General features: G+C 45.5%; 1 protein-coding gene across 2 annotated transcripts in view; it reads left to right on the top strand.

The window, feature by feature from the left end:
• The window catches only part of LOC137431671 (kielin/chordin-like protein), a 121273-nt gene that overhangs the window by 63461 nt on the left and 34280 nt on the right, over positions 1–23532 (top strand). For both annotated transcript variants that reach the window (XM_078769089.1, XM_078769090.1), the window contains exons 5-8: positions 10538–10605; positions 10746–10842; positions 14849–15042; positions 19933–20018. In XM_078769089.1, coding sequence (XP_078625215.1) covers positions 10538–10605; positions 10746–10842; positions 14849–15042; positions 19933–20018 — 445 coding nt within the window. The remainder of the gene's footprint in view (positions 1–10537; positions 10606–10745; positions 10843–14848; positions 15043–19932; positions 20019–23532) is intronic.

Consider the following 23532-nt stretch of genomic DNA (forward strand, 5'->3'; position numbering starts at 1 on the left):
TTATGGGCGCCGACGGTCGAGGTGGAGCAAAGCGCATGTAACTGGACCGGGGTAGAAATCGCGACCCGGGGTATGGGGCAGCCTGCGACTGCTGAAGTAGAGAAAGTTTTATTAAAGCCAGCGGTCGTTGAGGTGAATAAAGAAAAACAAGTAGTGGGAATTGATATTGTAGAGACGAGAGACTTAGAAGAGCAACAGTTGGAGGAAGGAATGGAAATTGCCCAAAGTCCGTGCTCACATCACGATGCTGTGCTTATTCACCCAAATGAAAGTTTGTAGGTGTTGGAGCGAAGAAGAAGAAGCGCCCAAGTGAGTCGTGCTGTATATTGTGCGGGAAGATTTTGCAAGAGGATGTTTGGCGCAAAAAGAATTTTCACGCGCTTGGGATCGAGAAAGCATCCGGGCGTTGGTGAAGGGTCCCTTGTGAGTGGGGTGAGTGGAAATGGCGCGCTTGTGGAAAATAAGTGTGCATCGGGGAATGAGTGTATTACAAAGTGTGGGAGTGATACCGAGTGCGAGCGAGAATGCACGTCGGAGTGTACGGAGTGTGACACGGAGAGTAAGGTGGTGGGGGAACGTGTGCGAGAGTGTACACCTGAGTTAGTGGTGGCGCGTGTGCGGGAGGGCACACCGAAGCGCGTGATTGGGTGTGCGGAAGAGTGCACGCCCGTGGTGGTTACGGAGTACGTAACGGGGGAGAGTGCACGCGAGAAGTGTGCGGACAGCGAGTGGTGTGTAACAGAGGAGTGCATGATAACAGAGTGTGCTGTCGAAAGTGAGAATGAATGGGTGGTGGTGGAACGTGTGCGAGAGTGTACACCTGAGTTAGTGGTGGCGCGTGTGCGGGAGGGCGCACCGAAGCGCGTGATCGGGTGTGCAAAAGAGTGCACACCCATGGTTGTCACAGAGGATGTGACCGAGGAGTGGGCGCAAGGAGGTGTGTTAAGGAAGTGTGCGAACGACGAGTGTGCGCAAGAAGGTGCGTGAGAGGTGTGGTGTGTTACAGGGAGTGCTGTGGTGGAATGGACGGAGTGTGTGGGATGTACGGGAGGCGCCGAGACGCCGGGTTTTGCGAGTGTGAAAGGGGTCGTGTGGTGCGAGTAAGGCATCGACGTGGACTGGAGCAGCGGTTAGACCAACGGTTAGCCGACGCGAGCCCTCGGTCCATGCCGGGCTGTGGGTATTGCCGGAGCCGGCGGGGATCGGTGCAGCGTCGCTTCTCTTCGAAGCGTCGTGCACGATCCGGGCCTGGCCCCGCCCCGCACGGTCGAGTCTGGGCCTTGCCGAGCAAGGTGACCGGTCCGGTTCGAGGGCAGGTAGGAGGGACCGGAGCGGCACCCCCTTGTGGTTGCGGCGTTCCGGCCGGGCGAGATTGAGCCATTGGGCCGGAGACCGCAAGGTTCCGCGCCGAGATGGTGCGTGGAATCTCGACCCGAGCAAACCGCCTCCCTTGAACCGAATGCCGGACGGACTCAACCTGCAGGTGACCAAACCACCCGAATTCGTTGCTCGGCTTTGCGAAGCCGAGTTTCAATGATGTAATGACGTACCGAGAGGCTCAGATATAGCGGACTGTGATGATGATAGTATTTCGATCCGAAATTGGGATAGTGAATAGGATTGGCAGTAATGATTGACAAATTTGATGGGCAAAAATGATTGGCAGTGATTGGCAAATTTGATTGGCAGAAAAATTGGATGGGCAAAATTGATAGTGGGAGATGCTCGATGTGGTGGGATGGCAACTCTGCCATCCCTCACATCACCCGGGCACATGAGCACTAGTTATGGGGTTTTGGCAGTGCAAGCTCGCCGAGGGAGGGTTTGGATAATTGTATAGGGACCTCGAGATGACCATAGGTAACTGTAGGGTTAAGTAGCGACATTGTACAGGTACCCGGGGACGTAGAGAGGTTAGAATGGTTGTTAATGACATGGTATGTGCTTAGTTTAAAGGGAAGACGGGGAGCACCAAGTTAGAAGGAAACCAGTTAGATCAGATGATGCAGTGTTTGTGGTTTTTATCGAATGAGGCATTGCGTGTGAGAATCTTGGTGTTGAGCAAATGAGGAATTGCTAGGCAATGCTCGGGAAAGATGTGTGTGTGAGCGTGGGAAAATCTGGGTGCCTGAGGCAATGGTTTAGAGAATTGAAAGTGTACGGAGCAGTGTATGAGTGAGTAATGGTGATTGTGCGTTGTATTGAATGAATGAAGAAGCCTGGGAGGAAGGAGGGTGCAAGTGCCACCAGGTGTGTGTGAGCACAGGTGTGCAAATCCAGGTGAGAATGGTTGTGTGGAATAAATGGTATGGAATACATGGAGTATGGAATGGATGGTGTGGAGTGAGTATGGTGGAAACTGTGGAGTGGAGTGGTTGGTGCGAAGGCAGTGGATGGGGAGGATGGACCCCATCACGAATACCCGGGGAGGGTAGTTTAAGAGTTAGGTAGAGGGTATAGGTAAATTGTGGTTGGATATTGGCATCTGTGGTGCGTGTGGAAGAATGGTGTTTGGATGGGTGCATTAGTGACGTGGAAAAGGCTGGGCGTGTGGCCTGTTAGAGGGATGGTTGGTTGAGCGCTCTGCCACTGTTAGGATGTCGGCCAGTTGAGGCCGCAGGTGGCTCTGGGAGCCGTTAGAGTTGTTGATGGGGCCCAATAATCCAGAGGAAGGACCCGGGTAGCCCAGTGCCAGAGAGGGCACCGAGGGGGTAAGCGCCAGGGAGGGCCTTCCCCAGGTAGATAGGTAGGGTGAGGAGCTAGGTAAGCTCGGGTGGCAACTTCAGTGGCGGAGGCGCACAGGTAAGTAGACCTGTTAGGGTAGCCACACGATTCAGCCCCGAAATTGTGCAAAGGCACAGGGAGTTGAATCGGGGGAGTGAGACCCCATATTGATGAGCACCACAGTTTGGTCAATGGGAATTGGTTTTTAGAACCGCATGGAGTAAGATAGCCAATGGATTGGCAGGGAAAGACCTCGGGTAGTGTAAAGTGTGTTAAAGTCATTTAGAAGGTAGATAGGATTGAAATCTCCTCGCACCATCTGCATCCACTCACCTGAGGTGACGAAACTCCACACCATGCCATGTTTTGATTATTTTTCTGTGCAGATGTTTTGGGAATGTGAGACCCATCATGACGTGGGTGAGACATTGTGCTTAATGTTCCATCTCTTCCTCCTTAAGAGGGATTGATGAGGAATTTGGGTGATGGCAAATTTGGTTAGAGGGATTGTGACGAATTTGGTATTAGGAGATATGGGGAAGATGTGACGGTAGTGACGAATTTGTAAATTGTTTTGTAAATATGGGGTAAGGGCAAGGGTAACATAGGTGACAGGGGGGCGTGACGTACGTTAGGGATGAGCTTTCTCACTTCATACTCCGTGCACACCTCGTTCTGCATTACCTGTATTCATGTGTACCCTTGCGCCCTTGCCCTCGCTAACTCTGCGGCTTTGTCTGCCTTCCCCGTCCCATGGATCGTGCGTGCTCTCTGGGCACTGAGGGGGAGCGTGCGGGAGTCCGCCACTGTGTGCCCGAATTCCCGCAACCAGCTGCCTGCATCCACACACCACTTATGGACCACAGTCTGTGGCCAAGCACCACTTATGGACCACAGTCTGTGGCCAAGCACCACTTATGGACCACAAGTTTTGTGGCATGGCCCCTCTGCTGGGACCAGCCACGATGGCCCAAGATCTTGCTTGCGGACCTCGGTGAGGTGGCACCAAGCCATACAGGTGAACCACCCATAGTCGGCCCCTGTGGGCCATAAATAAAAATGGACACGGTTTGTGCTTTTGTTTTATTATCCACCAAATAGGCCGCAAGCAAGAACAGCAAGAAAGAACGACAACACCAGGAAGAACATCGGCCAGCAGAGGGAGCAGAACAACAACAAGATCACCAGTCGTGTTTTTTTTTATGGTGTCATGCAATGTCGCACTGGATGGTGCGTGACTGTGCTCTTTATTGGTGTTTATTGGTGCTGGTGCGTCGATGCAGTGCATGCTGTCTCTCTCCTCCCTCCCACAGGAATTTCTTTTTGTCTCCCAAAGAGAAAAATAACAGGTCCTGGGTCGCAGTGTAAATACAATTAACGTCACTTGTAAATAATGCTCCCCACCATAAATGTGTAGTTTGAAAACCATTCCGTAATTCGGTTATTCTGTGGGTGTGAATCTGTTAGGTAGGGTGCAACGCAACAGGGGGGCATATTTATTTGTGTTTTTTAATTGTCGCACTCAGGGTCAGATTAATAGTAGAGGGTGTTACACCTACGTGCCACATTAAGTTAAAGTTTTATCGGCCCGAGACGTGCCATGAGGAATGATGGTGCTGTGTTACGGTTTTTAGAACCTTCACTTTATCAAATTTAGTATTAAAATCCCTAATAATCCCCCTGTACATTTCCCCTTAATTGGCTGTTAATTGTTTGCACCTTAGTTAGTCCATCGCATCACGTAGCAAATAATAGGCTTCCCTCAATAGTTATCTCATTATTATATGTCTCAGGTAAGGCTCTGTGTCCACTAGTTGACCTTGCGCTGCACCAAATGAAATAAGATAGATCCCCTTTCAATGGCCCCAGAACCTCCATTGCCAACCGCATAACCAACTGCATCGCCGCCATTGCCATGGTCAGCTCGGAGAAGAAGGGCATGGCCCGCCCATCGTCATCAAGAGGTGGAGCCAGGAAGCCCTTACGCCCAACCAAGAATCGGTGGGTATGGCTCAAGAGGGCGGGGTTATAAAACCCGTTGCCTCAGCCCCCACCGCCAGATGATTGAGGGAGCCCGATGCGTGTCCAAGCTGAAATCAACCCTGCCGCGTGAAACCAGATACGTGTGCCTGCCGCCGCCTTGCTCGCTGCCAAACCGGAGCGTTGACGTTCGAGCGGGACCTCGACGTCGCGCAACTGGCCCCGGACCTTCCTGCCTGCCATCTCCTTGGACCGTGTCCCTCTGCCAGCATTCCTACCATTGCCATTTCCTCCCATTCGTGTGAGTCTGCTCCTCGTCTGTCCTCTGTGTTGTCTGGGATATAAGTTAAGCCTGTATAAGTATAAGTTGCTCTGTGTCTATATCCTTGTAAATTACTTCGTTTCTTCTTCTTCTTTGGGTTTTTGGTGTAAATAATAATAAATCCTGTTATTTCTTACCTTTGGTTTCTTCTTCATTCACATCTGATCGTCTGTTATTTCCCCCATTGAGTATCTGTGGTGCGATTTCGGCCAATGCTTTATAATCGGGTTTAGTCTTTGCTAATGGCTCGAACTCTGGGTTGCTAAAAACCGCTCGGCAACTAGTCTATCTAAAACCGTGGTTCGAGCGGGAGTCTCTTCCCTGCTTCACGGTCAGGAGTGGCACTCAAGTCCTTGGGACTTTTCATTGACCAATTACCCTGGCTGCTCCCTACCGGAAGGAGCGTTGGGATTTACAGGACTCACGTCGGTCAGTAACAGACAAGGGGCTAACCCCCACTTGGTAAGGGGAAAAGGCCGACGACTGAGATGCGTAACAATATATATATATATATATATATATATATATATATATATATATATATATATATATATATATATACATATATAACAATGCCAGTGCCAGGACAAATCCTTGAGGGAGACTAGGATTCAAAGTCCACATACTGCTTAGCTGACCATCAAGATGGACCTGAAAGCAATGGTCATCAACAAATGCTCCGATGAGTTGCACCCTTTACTTTACACACAATGGTTGCACCCTTTACAGAGAGGCCACATTGATGGCTTAGTTTTCCAGGATAAAAAGGAAAGCTGCTTTTTTCTTTTTCTTTTTCTTTTTTTTCTTCTTTTTTTGTATACTGAATCGAGGCTCGTGAAAGAGCTAACATTTACTTCACAAACAAATCAACCAGACAAACAAAATATATAAAAAGAGGGAGCGGAAAACAAGATGGGGAGAGAAGGGGAAGCACACAAACACAACATTTGAGAGCAGGGAGATGTGTGGAAGGGAGAGGGCTTGGGGGGAGGAGGCATGGGAAGGGGGGGGGGGGGGAGGGAGAAGTATAAAACACAAGGACACCAAGGACTTCCAGGAAGTTGGTATTTCAAAAAAGTGGAATTGGGGTGAAATTAGCAGGGGTAGAAAAGATCAAGGTTTTGGATGGGGGAAGATAAGAGATGGTGGTGAACAGCTGTTTTAAAGACCTGGAGGGTGGAGTGGGATTGAAAAGAGTGAGGGAGTTTGTTCCAGAGGCGGGAGAAAAGAGGAATGAAGGAGTGAAGGTGAGCAGAGAGTCTTGATTTTGGCAGTTTGACCATGAGAGGGTTGCAGGCAGATCATGTGCGACCTGTAGGAATATTTGCGGGACAGAGCCCAGAGAGAGCTGGGGGGGCAAGGCCAGAGAGGAGTCGGTAGAAGACGGAAAGACCACCAACCTGCCTGCGGTGAGTGAGTGAGAGGCCCTTGGAGTTAGCTTCATCGCGGGAGATTCCAATGATTCTGAATGCTTTGGTTTCAACAGCGTGAAGACGAGCTAGGTGTGAGGCAGGAGCACCAGCCCAGAGGGGAGAGCAGTATTCCATTGAGCTGCGGATGAAAGCCTTGTATGTGGTGAGGAGCTCAGGTGTGCCAAGGAAGGACTTCGCACGACGGAGGATGCCCAGTCGGCGACTGGCTTTGGAGGCCAGATTTGAAATGTGGTTTTCCCAGGAAAGATCATGGCAGATAGTGAGACCCAAAAGCTTGAGTGACAGAACTTCTTGGAGAGGATTATTCAGAAAGTGGATGCGAGGGTTGTCCAGTCGGTCTTTTCGGAGAGACATCGTAAGAGTGTGAGATTTGTCAGGATTGAAAGACATGTTCCACTTGTTTGCCCAGTCTGTGATTTTGTCCAGGTCTGCAGAGAGTGAGGAGGCTGCAGACTGCCGATCTGAGGGATGAAGAATGGAGCGACAGAGAGTAGAGTCATCAGCAAAGAGATACAGAGGATTTTCAAGAGAGTCAGAGATGCTTTCTGGAAATTGCCCAATGACATGACCGGTATTTAGGATATAATACAACGGTATTGGGGACAGAATTTTGGACAGACTAGTTTGAGGCATGCAGGTATAAATTGATGAATAGATTAGAGAATTGGTCCCCAAGGCACTATTTATATTCAGAATTAAAAAGATAGTGGAACATTCGTAGAAGAAATGGCAGGAAGTCAAAGTTGTATCAATCTTTTTGAAACACCCTGTGTTCAGAATTAAAACATAGTGGACCATTCGTAGAAGAAATGGCAAACTTCAAGCCAGACCATCTTATTAAATTTCCAGACAAGGTGCCTGCCCCTAAGTAGTTCACGAAAGCCAGACACTTTCGCGAACATCAGAAAGACAGACACTTTCATGAGGACAACATCAGAGAAGCCATAAGATAATTGATGAAGTGCAGGAAAGATTGAAGGCAAAGTTGAATACGATCAAGTCGATTGGAGAGTGGAAGACATTTGGGAAAATATGGTCAGCGAATCCAACAGATTGTGTAAGCCTTGAGGTATTAGAGAGGGCGTTGGCTGCAATATCATGGACAGTGGTGAGATGACCGATGCCAAGCCAGCTGGAGTTGTTGGCAGTTGAATTCACCACTGATTAGGAAAAGACATCTGGGGTGGGAGGAGAGTTGGGAGGTGAAGTTGACTGAGGGAAGGCACCACATACGGAAACGTCACCGTGAAAAAGACTTTGCTGCAAAAGAGTCACACAGATCAGGAGATATTGGGAAATGAAGGGACAAGGTGGGGCAGAGATTATGCCAGAGGGAGCTCCTGATGTAAGTTGCATCACCAGCATCAGCACGAGCATTGATTCTGGCAAAGTGGTACAAAGAGTATAAGGAGATGAATGAATCCAGGATACTCTGTGAACGAAATGTTCCTCTTGGACAATTGTCGTCTGGGGTGAGGCAGCAAGCTGTAATGAGAGTCGAGTGTATAGGCCTTTAATATATGTGGACTAAATGGAAATGGGTTTGGTGGTACAAAGGTGGGTGAGCAGGAGGGGTGATGAGATGTCGTGTGGTATAGAACAAGGGGTATTGGAATAAGGGGAGGGTTGGGTTAGGGTGTGGTCAAGCAGAGCAGGTACACAGCTCGGGTTAAGAGTTGAATGTAGAGGAGCAAGCAAAAAGGGTTTGAGAAGGAAGTGTGGACCCAATACACATTTGGAGAGATGGAGAGACCGCCGACCTTTACAACAAGGCAGCTCACGTTTATTATTACTGATACTGTATTGGCAACGTGAGCCCATGCATCACACTGGGGTGAAGAGCAGGGTTATTGAATGCTCTGAGGGAGGCTACACTTTGCCAGCATGATCAATCATTATGATCGATCCTATATACTGTCCAGGAATAGGGAAGGGAAAACAGGAGTGAACATGGTGGCAGAATGACAAAGGTTCATAAAAGGAAGGAGATGCGGATAAACAGATGAAGGTTTGTCATCGGATTTGCCATAGATTTGTCTTAGTTTGCATCCGAGCCATGATACACTTGAATGGGTGAGGATTAAAGAGAGAATGAAAGACAATTCGTGAAAAGAGTGGGATGGAAGTGGAATGAGGAGCGCACGCAGTGCAGAAAGAATGAAGAAGGAAAACTGGAGAAGCTGGGGTTTAGAGGGGTAGGGGTATAGCAAGAGAATGTGGTGGGTTTGGACAGTGACCCAGCTACAAACTGTCACCCCAGTGTTTCGCAGACAGTGTGTTTGACGTCCCTCAGATGGACATTAAACTGGACGTCCCATATGCTAGCATTAGTTGGTGCACGATAAAGATCCCATTCGTGAACAGTAAGCACGCTATCGCTGCACCCTGAATATAATTACATATCTATGTTCTATCCTACTGGGGGCACTGAATCAGGGACACAGCCTTGCCCACAGCAGAATGATGCAACCCACAGCCATGTGCTGCATGCAAAAGAGGAAGAAATACAAGCCGTTTGGATTTATTTATTATTATTACAAGGTCGGCTCTTGGAAGAGCTGGGACACAGATCAGATCAAGATGCAACATGGCAGAGGGAACAGCAGGAGAAAGGGGAAACACCAACAACAGAGCAGAGGGAAAAAGTCTACGAAGACGGACAAACAATTGATGCAGGAAACGATGAGGGGTACCTATGGGAGAAAGCAAGGAATGAGCGAGATCGACATGTAAGCAAAGTTTTGGGAGGTGTGGGAGGGGGTTTAACAGATGTACAAAAGATCATGGCTTTGGATGGGGGATGACTAGAGATGGTGGTGAACGGCTGTCTTGAAGACCTGGAGAGAAGAAAGACATTGAAGAGAGTGTGGAAGGTGGTTCCACAGGTGGGAAACAGAGGAATAAATTAGGGGAGGTGACCAGTGGTTCTGGATTTAAGCAGTTTCATGAGGAGGGGGTTCCTGGTAGACCGCATGCATCCTGCAGATACTTGGGGGGACAAAGCATGGAGAGGGTAGAGAGAGAGTGCGAGACCAGAAATGACGAGGAGAAGATGGAGAGACCGCCGACATGTCGGCGATGGTGGAGTGATAGGCACATAGACTAAGCTTCATCACGAGAATCTAATGATCTTGAAAGCCTTGGTTTCTACGGCATCAAGCTGAGCAAGGTGTGAGGCTGGGGAGCCAGCCTAGAGGGGAGAGCAGTACTGTGTAGGTGGATAAGAGCTCAGGTGCACCAAGGAAGGACTTTGCATGACGGAGGATGCCCATTTGGCATCTGGCTTTGGAGGCCAACGTTGAAATGTGGCTTGCCCAAGAGCGAAGTCATGGCTGAGAGTGAGACCCAAGAGTTTGAGCGGAGGTATGCTCTCTACTGAGTGCCGTTGTAGTTGTTGTATAGCCCCTGACAGTTCTCTTGGATAAGCCCATGGCACGGAGACAACAGATTGATCTCCCAGGAGCGACCCAAGGATCCGCCACATCTAGGATGGTGTACGCCCATCTTCACGAAGTCGGGCCCATGACAGAGTTAGAGAGAAAGAGAGAGAGAGAAGAGGGAAAAGTCAGGTCCATGAGGACCAATCGGTTCTCTGACCGTGACCGCGCTGCCTGATGAATCCTGGCAGCAGGGAAGAATGGGGAAGACTTGGCCCCGACTTAGTGGTGGTTGTACCCCCCAACGCGAGAGGCGTCCCCGATAGTTGTCCATCATATAGTTATACCTGTTTTAGAGAGGCTTGTGCAAAAAACCTCTGAGAGTTGTCAGTTTTCAGAATTAAACACACAATTTCTCTACCATCGACAATCGAGGCGCTGTTGACATCAATTGTCATTACATGATGCAATATTCATTTTATTATTTGGCACAAGGGAAAACCAATAAGGTTTGATTCTGAATTCATTTTAAAATTAGTCTTTCTTAATATTCACCACAAATATTTCATGAAGCTCCTATTTTATCTTCTATGGTATATTCCTTACTACCCCCTTAGCCATGTGTATGCATGTGCCGTGTTCATGTGTTGCTTTGTGTATTTCATCCCTCTCTTCCTTTCCCTTTTTTCACCAATATGCAGATTGTGTGGAAGGCCGGGCTCATACGGAGGAGTGGAAGGTCGATATTTGCCACTATTGCACCTGTTTGGTACGTTTGGGGTATTAAATCTCTTGGAGGATCGGATCGCAGAACACAGTAGCTTCTTTAAAAAGATCTTCCTTTTAACTTGATGCTTAAGCAAGTGATTTATGCTTTTTTGCGGTTGTCCTCTGCTTTTTGTGAGTTAGGATGGCAAAGTTGAGTGCCACACCACAATATGCCCGCGACTCACGTGTCCTGAAAGGGTATTGCCAGCAGACCAGTGCTGCCCTGTTTGCATGCCAGGTGAAGGATCATGTTATGTTTCACTCACTTATCTTGAGAAACGATCATCTTAATCAACTATTCCTTTGCATTTTTACTTTGCTTGCTTTATCTCTATTAATAATGTGACCACAAAAAGGTGGTAGCCATAAAAAATATACCTTATTTTTTATTTTAAATGACCCGTTCCTTGATGCACATTCGTTTCACATGATGCATGATCACTGTGGAAGGCTTCAGGTGGATGTCTTTAATGTCAATTTGATTGAGGTTCGAGCACATGCTCCAGATGTCAGCCTCGACGCTGCAGGTACACTTTGATTTGATGGGAAAAATATGTTTTTATTCTGACACATTTGGCTGCAGTGACTGAACGGATTTTGTCAGTTATTGCTATTTTGAGATCATCTGTGCATTGTGGCCTTCCTCGGTAGATGTTGTCCTTGATCAACTAACCCTGAATGCAGTTGGAGTATTATTGAAGGATTTCGTTTTCAGTTAGATTTCAACTGAAAATGATTTGTCTTTAGTTGTCCACGGAATGTTTAAAAAATGGGGCTATCTTGACTAAATCTGCTAAGCATATACGAACTCCACTTTGCGCACTTTGCGCAAAAAGGAATATTATATCTTTCGTATGGAGGAAGGTCTTAGAGGTCAGGTCAGCGGTCAGTACCATTTTTTTGTGGTCATCCTACTTAAATTCACTTATATAAGTTTGCATTCTCCCACATTTTAGATTTTATGGATTTAAGGTTTCCACTCCTACATTTTAGATTTTATGGATTTAAGGTTTCCACTCCTACATTTTAGATTTTATGGATTTAAGGTTTCCACTCCTACATTTTAGATTTTATGGATTTAAGGTGTCCACTCCTACATTTTAGATTTCATGGATTTAAGGTGTCCACTCCTACATTTTAGATTTTATGGATTTAAGGTGTCCACTCCTACATTTTAGATTTTATGGATTTAAGGTTTCCACTCCTACATTTTAGATTTCATGGATTTAAGGTGTCCACTCCTACATTTTAGATTTTATGGATTTAAGGTTTCCACTCCTACATTTTAGATTTTATGGATTTAAGGTTTCCACTCCTACATTTTAGATTTTATGGATTTAAGGTGTCCACTCCTACATTTTAGATTTTATGGATTTAAGGTGTCCACTCCTACATTTTAGATTTTATGGATTTAAGGTGTCCACTCCTACATTTTAGATTTTATGGATTTAAGGTGTCCACTCCTACATTTTAGATTTTATTGATTTAAGGTGCCCACTCCTACATTTTAGATTTTATGGATTTAAGGTGTCCACTCCTACATTTTAGATTTTATGGATTTAAGGTGTCCACTCCTACATTTTAGATTTTATGGATTTAAGGTTTCCACTCCTACATTTTAGATTTTATAGATTTAAGGTGTCCACTCCTACATTTTAGATTTTATGGATTTAAGGTGTCCACTCCTACATTTTAGATTTTATGGATTTAAGGTGTCCACTCCTACATTTTAGATTTTATGGATTTAAGGTTTGCACTCCTACATTTTAGATTTTATGGATTTAAGGTTTCCACTCCTACATTTTAGATTTTATGGATTTAAGGTGTCCACTCCTACATTTTAGATTTTATGGATTTAAGGTGTCCACTCCGACATTTTAGGTATTGGAGGTGAAGGTATTGGAAAGGGTGTTGGAGAGGAGGATAAGGAAGAAAGTGAAGATTGACGAAATGCAGTTTGGATTTATGCCAGGAAGTGGAACGACAGACGTGCTTTTTATTGTGAGGCAGTTGCAGGAGAAGTATATGGAGAAGAGGAAGAAGTTGTTTCTCGGGTTTGTAGATCTGGAGAAAGCATTCGATAGGGTTCCACGTGAAGTAGTGACATGGGCATTGAGGAAGTTAGGAGTGGAGGAATGGTTGATCAGAGTCGTGATGGCAATGTACAAAAGAGCGCGCACAGCTGTAAGGACGAAGGACGGGAACAGTGGTGAGTTTGAGGTGAAGGTGGGAGTGCATCAAGGGTCGGTACTAAGTCCACTACTATTTGTAGCTGTGATGGAGGGGCTGGCTCAGAACGTAAAGGAGGGTCTACCGTGGGAGTTGTTGTATGCAGATGATCTGGTGTTGATTGCAGAAAGTATGGATGGACTGAAGGAGAAGATGAACAAGTGGAAGGAATGTATGGAGACAAAAGGTCTGAAGGTGAATATCGGAAAAACGAAGGTGATGGCAAGTGGTAAAGCATGTGGTGAGGTGGAAAGAACTGGGAAGTGGCCGTGTGCTGTGTGCAGGAAGGGTGTCGGAGTGAATTCCATTCAATGTACAATGTGCGCTGAGTGGGTTCATCAAAAATGTAGTGGTTTGAGAGGGTCATTAACCAGTGTGGCAGCTACATTCAAGTGTAAGGTGTGCACAGAGGGAGCTGCAGATGGAGGAAATGTTGAGTTGGATCTTGGAGATGGCGTGAAGCTGGAAGGTGTGAAAACATTTTGTTACCTTGGAGACATGCTGAATGGAGAAGGTGGATCAGACTCGGTAACGGTTGCTCGAGTGAGGTGTGCATGGAAGAAGTTTTGGGAACTGAGTGGCGTGCTGACGAGGAGGGGAGTGTCATTGAAGCTGAAGGGAAAGTTGTATGCTGCATGTGTGAGAAGTGTTATGATTTATGGAAGTGAGACATGGGTAATGAACGTAGAGCAGCAACGAAGGCTGGAAAGGGTGGAAATGCGAATGGTTCGGTGGATGTGTGGAGTATCGTTGAGAGAGAGGAAGACAAATGATGAATTGCGAAAGATGATGGGAATAGAGCCTGTGATGGATGCTGTGAAGAGAAACAGGTTGAGATGGTTTGGTCATGTGTTGTGGAAGGATGAAAGTGACTGGTTGAAAAGAGTGATGGGAATGAATGTAGAAGGAAATAGAGGACGGGGAAGACCGAGAAAGACTTGGCTAAAGATGGTCGAAGAAGAAATGCGGGCAAGGGGGTTTGTTTACAAGGGGAGATGCAGGAAATAGGGCAAAATGGAGAACATTGTCATGGGGACCGCAAGGCTAACCCCCGCTCTTGCAGGGAAAATGGCCTTAAAATGCCTGTTGTTGTTGTTGTACTCCTACATTTTAGATTTTATGGATTTAAGGTGTCCACTCCTACATTTTAGATTTTATGGATTTAAGGTGTCCACTCCTCCATTTTAGATTTTATGGATTTAAGGTGTCCACTCCTACATTTTAGATTTTATTGATTTAAGATGTCCACTCCTACATTTTAGATTTTATGGACTCCATCGTAGTGCGACAACAAAATTTAATTTAGTTGCCACGAAGTTCCAGACAACAAATTGTATTACTTCTTCACTCCCCATAACTTCACTCATTCATTTTCTTCCTCATTTATTTCTCACTTCCAAATATTGATGCATTCAGGACAACTTGAAACTTTCAACTTATGGTGAAACTGCCAAAATCAAGACTCTCTATTCACCATTCCTCTTTCATTCCTCTTTTCTCCTGCCTCTGGAACAAACTCCCTCACTCTCTTCAATCCCACTCCTCCCTCCAGGGGATCCCACTCCCTCCCTCCTTTTATCCCACTCCCTCCTTTTATCCCCATACAAAACCTTGATCTTTTCTACCCCCGCTAATTCACCCTAGATCCACTTTTTTGATATAGCGACTTCTTTCCTGGAAGACCTAGCAGTGTCCATGTGTTTTATACCTCTCCCACCCCCCCCCCCCCCCCTTCCCATACCCTCTCCGCCCAAGCCCTCTCCCTCCCACAGATCTCCCGATGTCCCTGTTCTCTACTGTTTTACTTGTGTGCTTCCCCCTCTCTCCCCATCTTGTCTCCCGCTCCCTGTATCTTATGTTTTATGTGTGAGTTTGTTTTTATGTGATTAATGTTAGCTCTTACACGAGCCTCGATCTTGTACACAAAAAAAAATAAAGAAAATACTTGTCTCTTATTTTTTCCAGACATTGCATGACGTGACAGTGATTCTTCTTTGCCATATTCTCCACCCCAGCACCAGAAGCTACCACTGCTAATCCTATACCCAGCCCTCTGGAAGCTCTTCCACTACAGGAGCCGCAGCGTGGTCTCCGGGCTGCAAACACCCTAAGCCTGACATCTGTGGCTATGTGTGAGGCGGGCGGTCAGCTTTATGAGAATGGAGAAGAGTTCCACACTGCAGAAGGATGCATGACCTGTACTTGCCTGGTAAGGGCACCATTTCTACGATCTTTACAATTTTAATCCTGGCCTATGGGTGCCACACTGCCTCAGCAGTCCAAAAACCAACCAACGTGGAGTTATTCGGTGATCATCTTGGCAGTGGCAGAAGAAGGAGAAATAATTGAAGGCAGATACTGTACATTTTTTGAAATGTATTGCAATTGATTGGAAGGATACATCATCGAAACAGAGGGAGATGGATATAAAATGATAGCAGATTTAAATTCACAAGAAACGACTCAAATGAGGGACAATCACACCAAGTCAAGGTGGTTAACAATCCTTTGTATTTTCAGGGTATTGTCATTCTTGGATCTGATCCTCGTATCTGAGCTGGTAGTCCACGTCCTCAAGCACCAGATAAATGGCTTCATACCATAATTTATCTGAGCTCCAATTGCTCTGCTTTTTCATTCCTTTCGTCTGACTATTTGTCTCCATTACAGTAGTGTCAAAGTCAAGGCCCATCCCCTCTAATTTACTACTGTGAGAGGCTGCTGGTTGCTAATGGCAACCATGTACAGAGGGTAACCGTAGAATAATTATCTTTTTGGAGTGAATTATAATATCTTGTGACATTTACAAAAGAGCCCTTCATACATTAAGTCTCTTTCACTGAAAACCTCCCACACCTCTTCTCACATTGCAACAGCCTTATTAATCACAGTCCAACTTTCATTGACAATTTATCGGTAGATTGCCTTCGGCCATAATTTAAGTCTAAATCTTTGTCCTATATGTTCTCTGACTTAGTTTTTCTGTCTCCTTTTTATTGTCCATGTCTGTATCTCTTTCAACCAGATTTTCTGGGTAGATGGGTTATGGATACAGTTAGGAAAAACTTTATCTACAGTCCTTTCACTTATCACATTATTTTATTTATTTTTTTTGTATACAAAATCGAGGCTCGTGTAAGAGCTAACATCAATCACAAAAAAAAACAGTCGGACAAACAAAACATACAATAAAGGGAGCGGGAGACAAGATGGGGAGAGAGGGAAGCACACAAGTACAACAGCAGAGAACAGGGACATCGGGAGATCTGTGGGAGGGAGAGGGCTTGGGGGGAAGAAATACATTTTACTCATGTTATGGGTTATATATTGTTCAATATTGTCTAGCAAGAAAGATAAGATGTTAAGCAGTGAGACCATGCCAATTACTAATGGAGGATGGAGATGTGTGTACAGGATAAGGATGCTAATACACGACTTTCAAAATGATGTAATCTGCCCCAGAATGTTCGTTGCGCATGTGCAGAAACTCCAAGAAATTTATATAAGTGTAATATGGTCGGAAAGACAGACAGACAGATGGAGAGCAAACCTATAGTCCCTTCCGGTGAAACCGTTAGGGGACTAATAAATGTTCTGTTACACAGAACTTCAATACAGGAAGAGGTCATTCGGCCCATCAAAACCTGCACTGCTATCGCCCATCTCTGGTTTGATTGTCTGCACTCTTGCCTCAATCTATCCCCTCTAAGTCCTGAGTATCAAGCAAGGAAGCAGCACGTACCATTTTTAAAGCCTTCCATTTGACTCTGACAGGCTTCGAACCACCGACCTCTTCGACTCAGAGTGGACGCTCCGACCATTACACCACCAAGTCTGATTTAAAATGGCACCGAGTCGAATTGTAAGTGCTCAATAAATAATGGCACCGTAACTCAGACAGATTAAGGGCTCTCGGTTTAACAGACTAATTGTCCCATCACTTGCATACGTTCAGTTTTGAGTTTAAAGCCACTAAAAGGAAGCGGAAACTGCGACCTCTATAAATGTTACAATTGCTCCCTCATTCCATTAATTGTTAATTCCTCCTGCATTGTTAGATGTTTTCTTGGTTTTTTGGGGGGTTTTTTCCCTTCATTTATTTGTTCACTTACACTTTCATTTTAGGCTAACCCCCGCTCTAGCAGGGAAAATGGCCTTTAAAATGCATGTTGTGTGTTCACTTACAGTCACGTGAAAAAGTAAGTACACCCCATGTAAAGTTTTGACTTTTTCAACATATTGTTGCGGATATGAGGACTGTATTTTTTTTTTATTGTGTGCTTTATTATTATTATTGTTTATTCTGCGCCTCCTGCCTCCGGAGTTGTGTAAAGATAAAAAGGGCGTCTCGGTAGTTATTCCATGAAACACCACATTGCAGGACCCGATAAAACCCTTGTTCAGTAGCTTATATCTTATTATGTGTTTTAGGGTAAGGCCTTGTCGTCCATTAACATGACACTCCATTGCACCGAGTAAAAGAGATAGATTCCCTTCATTCCCATTCCCAAAAACCTCCATTTCCCCTTTCGTAATGGCCAAGCCTCAATTTGGCAATTACATCCCCTCCAAAGCCGCCATTGACCACGAAGCAGGGTTGGGGAAGAAAGGCGGGTCCCCACCTCGTCAGAGAGGGGAGGAGTGAGCCAGCCCCACTCGACCAACCATGAACAAGGGGTTTGGCTTGAGAGGGCGGAGAGAGAATGCTTGGGGGAGGTTCGCAAAGGGTGAAGGGCGGGGGTTATAAAACCCGTTGCATCATCCCCCACCGAGAGTGGCGAAAAGAGAGACAAGCAGATGAGTCCAAGAGAGTTGCAAAAAAGGTCCAAGGCTGAGCTGAGCTGCGTGGTGAGGTGCAAAGGAAAGAGCTGGGTTGTCAGAGCAGAGCTGAGTTGTGAGGTCCAAAAGCAGAGGTCATCCAGGGAAGCGCAAAAGCCTGCTATTCGTCACCTTGCTCGCCAGCGGCAGCGTCTACAGCAGCAGCAGCAACAACACTCGCCAGCCGCTTAGGGGCCTGGACGGCAGTTCGGAGCAGGGCCGCGAAGGAACGGCGGCTGCAGAACGTGCGGATCGTGCTGCCGGACCCAGTGGACTTTCCTCTCCTTCCAGTCAATCCACTCTGCAATTCCCCGCGTGAGTCTGTGTCTTCGTTTGTTCTGTCCTGGGTATTAAGTAAGCCTGTTAGATAAGCTAGTAATTTGCACTGTGTCGCCTGCGTCTCATGTCCCCTGTAAATAATCGTGACTGTTCTTCTTGCTTGTGTATGTGTACATAATAAACCCCGTTACTCTTCTGTACGTCTTCTTCTTCCTCTTTGCATTCGGTCGCTTTAGAGTTTTCCAGATTGAGTATCTGTGGCGCGATACGGCCAATGTTTGGGTGAATCGGGTGAATCGGGTTTAGTCGGGGAACAACTGTTCGGCCACGGTTACACCACCGCTCGGTAAAAAATAACATCTAATCCGCGGACCGTAACAATATTTCAACATACAGCTATTTGATCTTCATTTCAACAATATTGAAAGATAAAGGTGATATAATATAACAAATATCATGAAACATTTACATTTTATAGTCCATTCTATAATTTAAATAAACATAAATGCAAATTTCGCATGTGGAAAAAGTAAGTACACCCTTGGCTCTAATAGGTGGTATTGCCCCCTTTGGCAGAAACAACCTCAAGTAGGCGTTTCCTATAACTGTCTGCCAGTCTCTGACATCGACTGGGAGAAATTTTTGCCCCACTCCTCCATTCAGAATTCTTTCAGCTGTGCGATGTTTGAGGGGTTTCTTGCATGCACAGCTCGTTTCAAATCCCCCAACATCTCGATGGGATTTAGATCCGGGCTTTGACTTGGCCATTCCAGAACCCTCCATTTCTTTCTTTTCAGCCATTCCTTGGTGGATTTACTGGTATGTTTAGGGTCATTGTCATGTTGCAAGGTCCACCTTCGGTTGAGCTTCAACTTTCCGACAGATGGCCTCACATTATCCTCAAGCACCCTCTGGTACAATGAAGAATTCATAGTGGATTCTATGATGGTGAGCTGCCCAGGCCCTGATGCAGCAAAGCTGCCCCAAACCATAATATTTCCACCACCATGCTTTACACTTGGTTCTTGTGGTCAAATGCTGTATTTGGTTTTCGCCAAACATGTCTTCTGGTACTGTGGCCAAATCGCTCTACCTTTGTCTCATCTGTCCAGAGCACATTGTTCCAGAAGTGCTGGTTTTTGCCTAGGTGTTCATTAGCAAACGTTAGTCTTGCCCTGATGTTGTTTCTGGACAGCAAAGGTTTCCCCCTGGCACACCTCCCATGTAGATCAAATTTGTGCAGCCTCTTTCTAATGGTAGACTTGTGCACTTTGACATCAACAGTGGCAAGAGCTACCTGTAGTTCCCGTGATGACATTCTGGAGTTCTTCGAGACTTCTTTCAGCATCTTGCGGTCTGCTCTCGAGCTGAACTTGTTGGGGCGGCCTGGCCTGAACAAGTTGGCAGTTGTTTGGAATCTTCTCCACTTGTAGATGATCTTCCGGACAGTCGAATGATTGATTTCAAATTGTTTGGAGATCTTTTAAAATCCCTTCCCAGACTCGTAGGCATCTATAACCTTCTTTCTGAAGTCCTCAGAGACCTCTTTTGATCTAGGCATGGTGACGCCGCACACTTCAACAACAAAGAGCAAACCAAACTAAATGTCTGAGGTTTAAATAAGACAGGTTCCTCCAAGATCCTCTCTAACGATGTTCTAATCATTTGCACCTGAGCTGGTGCACCTGATTCTAATTTTAGTTATTTGAAGTAGTGATAAATGTTTGGGTGTACTTACTTTTTCCACATGCGAAATTTGCATTTATGTTTATTTAAATTATACAATGGACTACAAAATGTAAATGTTTCATGATATTTGTTATATGATATCACCTTTATCTGTCAATATTGTTGAAATGAAGATCAAATAGCTGTATGTTGAAATATGTTGAAAAAGTCAAAACTTTACATGGGGTGTACTTACTTTTTCACGTGACTGTATGTTCTTTACCATTAACTAGTCAGCATAACTCTTCGGTACCTTAATGTCCCATTCATTCAGGAACGACAGAACACCTGTTTTCTCCAATCCTGCCCTCCTGCCCCCTGTGCAAGGCCATCAGTATCACCGGACCACTGCTGTCCCAGGTACCTTCCTCAACTAACCACTTCCCTCGGAGTTTTCCCATCCTTGTTTATACACATTTGTTGCAAACTGTTCTCTTGGTGCTTACATCTTTCCTTGAGCACTTGAGATAATCTTGTCGCCCATCCTCCCGATAAGGTCGGAGACCAGGGACATTAAAATAAGCTCTGTCCGACCGACCGACCGGCCATCCATCCATGTACGTTTGTGTTCGCAATATTTCAAAAACAGTTGGACATTTAGCTTTCATACTGTAGATATCTGTTCCTGATGACATTATCTCAATCTGATTAGATCACGGGTGTGATTGGCTGAATTTTTTTTTTGTATACCAGATCGAGGCTCGTGAAAGAGCTACAATTATGTTGAATTATGTTGCCATGGCAACCATATCGCTAACTTGGCTTGGTAACAGCTCAAGATTTAGCTTTCACTTTACACAGACCTATTACTCAACCAAAATGCGGGGGACCAAGAGTATCAGCTCCTTGTTAGTCTCATTTTCACTTCTACCACTGAAGGTGGATGCAGGTTATATTTTCACCCCTGTCTTTGTCTGTCTGTCTGTTTGTTAATTACCTGTGAAAATCGACACTTTTTCAAGTGTGTTATTCTGTCTGTCTGTTTATTTGTCTGTATGTAAATCGCCTACAGGTCATAATTCCAAAGCGATCTTCACGAAACCTCACCAAATGGTACAGTTTGTCATAAGCAAGAAGTCTATTGATTTTAAGATCAAAAGGTCGAAAGATTAACATAGGCCAAGAGTCAACAACTTTGATGTGATTTCTAAAACCCTGAATTTTCATCCGATTGACTTGAAATTTGAACAGGATTTGCACATCAGGTCACTGAATTCAACCACCAATTATTTTTGCGGTCTAAAGGTCAAAAGATCATCATAGGCCTATGGTAATTATTGTTGAGGTCAAAAGGTCAACAAAGGCCAAATTTCTATTGTCGTCAATTTTCATCAGATTGACTTGCAATTTGAAGAGGATTTGCATATTTCGTCATTTAATTCAAGTACTAACTATTTTTAAGGTCAAATTTGTTTTATGGATTTCGCAAGTATCGTGCTATGCACGACATCTTTCTTGTTTGTTATGATAAAAATTGAAAATTTTCGTCATATGTCTGTCTTGTTTGTATGTGCGTTTGTCTGAGTGCGATAACTCGCCAATGCTTTCAGCTATCCTCGTCAAACTTTACTTTCCGAAGTAAGTACTTTCCGGAGGATTCCGAAGGAGAAAAGTGAGGCTGTCAATGTTATTTGACTATATGTGTCAAAGGTCAACATGAGAGTGTCGTCATTTGCATAAAACAGATACGACCACAAGTGTTTGCGCTATGTGATGTCAAACTTGGCATAATTGAGTTGAAAAACATGACCTACAAATTCCGAGCAGATTTGATAACGTTTTCTGTAGGGCATAGGATGAGATTTCTGTATGGGCCTAGTAGACGTAGGATGGACGAGTTATGTATTGCAATGTGGGTTATGACTGTTACAGAAGCATTACTGTGACATTTTGTTCCAAAATTTTGAAAGTGAACTCTCAAAAATAAACAAATCAGATGCTTAATTTTTCATTGATAGAAATTGTTCCTGAGTGGGAGCGATATCATGTTCAAAGGTCAAGGTTCTCTCACTTTTCCGTATACCTGCCAGGTTTGTTACTTCCAAAATCGAAGATTTTTCAAGTATATTGGTCGGTTGCGTTTGTTATTCTGTCTGTCTGTCTGTCTGTCTCTTTGTTTGTATGTTTGTCACCGGCCTACAGGTCACAATTCTAAACCGAGCATCACGAAACTTTACCAAGTCGTAGAGGTCGTCACAATTGAGAAGCCTGTTGATTTTGAGGTCAAAGGTCATCTGGAGGTCAAATTTCTTAAATCGCCTTTTGAAATCCGATTGACTTGAAAATTGAATAGCATTAGTATATTGAGTCAATAAATTGGAAAACCAACTATTTTTGAGGTCAAAATATCAAAGGTCAACTCAAGGTCAAACTTCAAAAATCATCAATTTTCACCTGAAAACCCGTCAAATTTCATCCAACTTAATTGAAAATTGAACAGCATTTGCACATTGAGTCACTAAATAGGGAAACAAACTATTTTGAGGTCAAAGGTCAACTCCAGGTCAAACTTACAAAATCATCAATTTTCATCTCAAATATCATTAATTTTCATCTGATTGACTTGAAAATTTAACAGCATTTGCATAGCGCCTCACTCAATTGGGAAAACAACTATTTTTGAGGTGAAAAGGTCAAAGGTCAACTCAAGGTGAAACTTCTAAAATCATCAATTTAAGGTTGTTGATTTTAATCTGGATGAAATGGACAATTTGATGGATCAATGGTATTGTTATGGAACCCAACGTCGGCCTCTGTTCCCCTTATCGAGGGGGGATTAGTCCCCTCGTTTATGACTGACCGACGTGGTCCCTGACGCTGTACAGCGACCTCCGGAAAGGCCGGTGGCACAGCCCCGTTCGTACCGCGGACAGATATTAATTGCCGAGCGGTTTTGGCAACCGCGGCACAAACTATTAACAGATACTAGACCCGATTCCTGAACGTTGGCCAAATCGTGCCACAGGTATTCAATTTGGAAAAGACAAAGACGAAGGATGTGAAGAAGAAGAAGACAAAAGGTTGGAAATACGAATATTATTTATTCCTACTATTTACACAATTAAAGAAACCAAGGAAGAAGGAAGGATAATAAAATAACGACAGAAAGGAGCCAGGAGACACAGTGCAATGATTAGCTTAACTACTGCAGTCCTACTTATAACCCAGGAACGAGACAAAGACAGACTACGAGCACTCTTACACGGGGAATGATGGCAGGAACGAATGCAGGAGGTGGATGGCTGGAGGGAAAGGGAGGTCCACGGGAACTGTGTACTGGTCGGGCCAGGAGCGGCAGCTCCGTTCCTCCGTGGCCACGGTCGGCACCGCCGTCAATGCCCAAGCTGCGGTCGTGCGAGCTGCCGCGGGACGAGCTCCGCCGGTCGAGTTAAAGCTGCCTGGTGGAGCCAACGCTGCTTGGTGGAGTCAAAGCTGCTGGGGGGCGGGGGGGGGGGCTGGCGTGATGGGTTCTCTCTCTCTTGAACTCCTTTTAGCTCTCTTGAACTCCCTTCAACTCCTCTCTCTCTTGAACTCCTTTGAACTCCTCTCTCTCTTGAACTCCCTTGAACTCCCTCCCGTTTCTCTCGACTCGTTCCAAAGGCTTCCGCGCGCGTTTATATATCGCCTCCGGCGATCAAGCCGCCGGCCTCCAGGACACGCCCATCGGTGAGCTCGCCTCGGCCCTGATTGGTCGCGAGGGCTCACCGATCCCGCCCTTAAAGGAGGCGTTGGCAAGGCCACGCCTTGTTCCCGGCGCTGGGCCGACTCCTCCCACCTTCGGCTCCGAGATGACCTTGTGGCTAATGGAGTCTTGCAGCGAAAACAACCACAACCCCACAGCAGCGGCAGAATGCAGCAAACCGCTCAATGCAGC

This window comes from Myxine glutinosa, unplaced genomic scaffold (genome assembly GCF_964187855.1).
Source record: "Myxine glutinosa unplaced genomic scaffold, kmMyxGlut1.1 SCAFFOLD_1105, whole genome shotgun sequence".
Lineage (NCBI taxonomy): Eukaryota > Metazoa > Chordata > Myxini > Myxiniformes > Myxinidae > Myxine > Myxine glutinosa.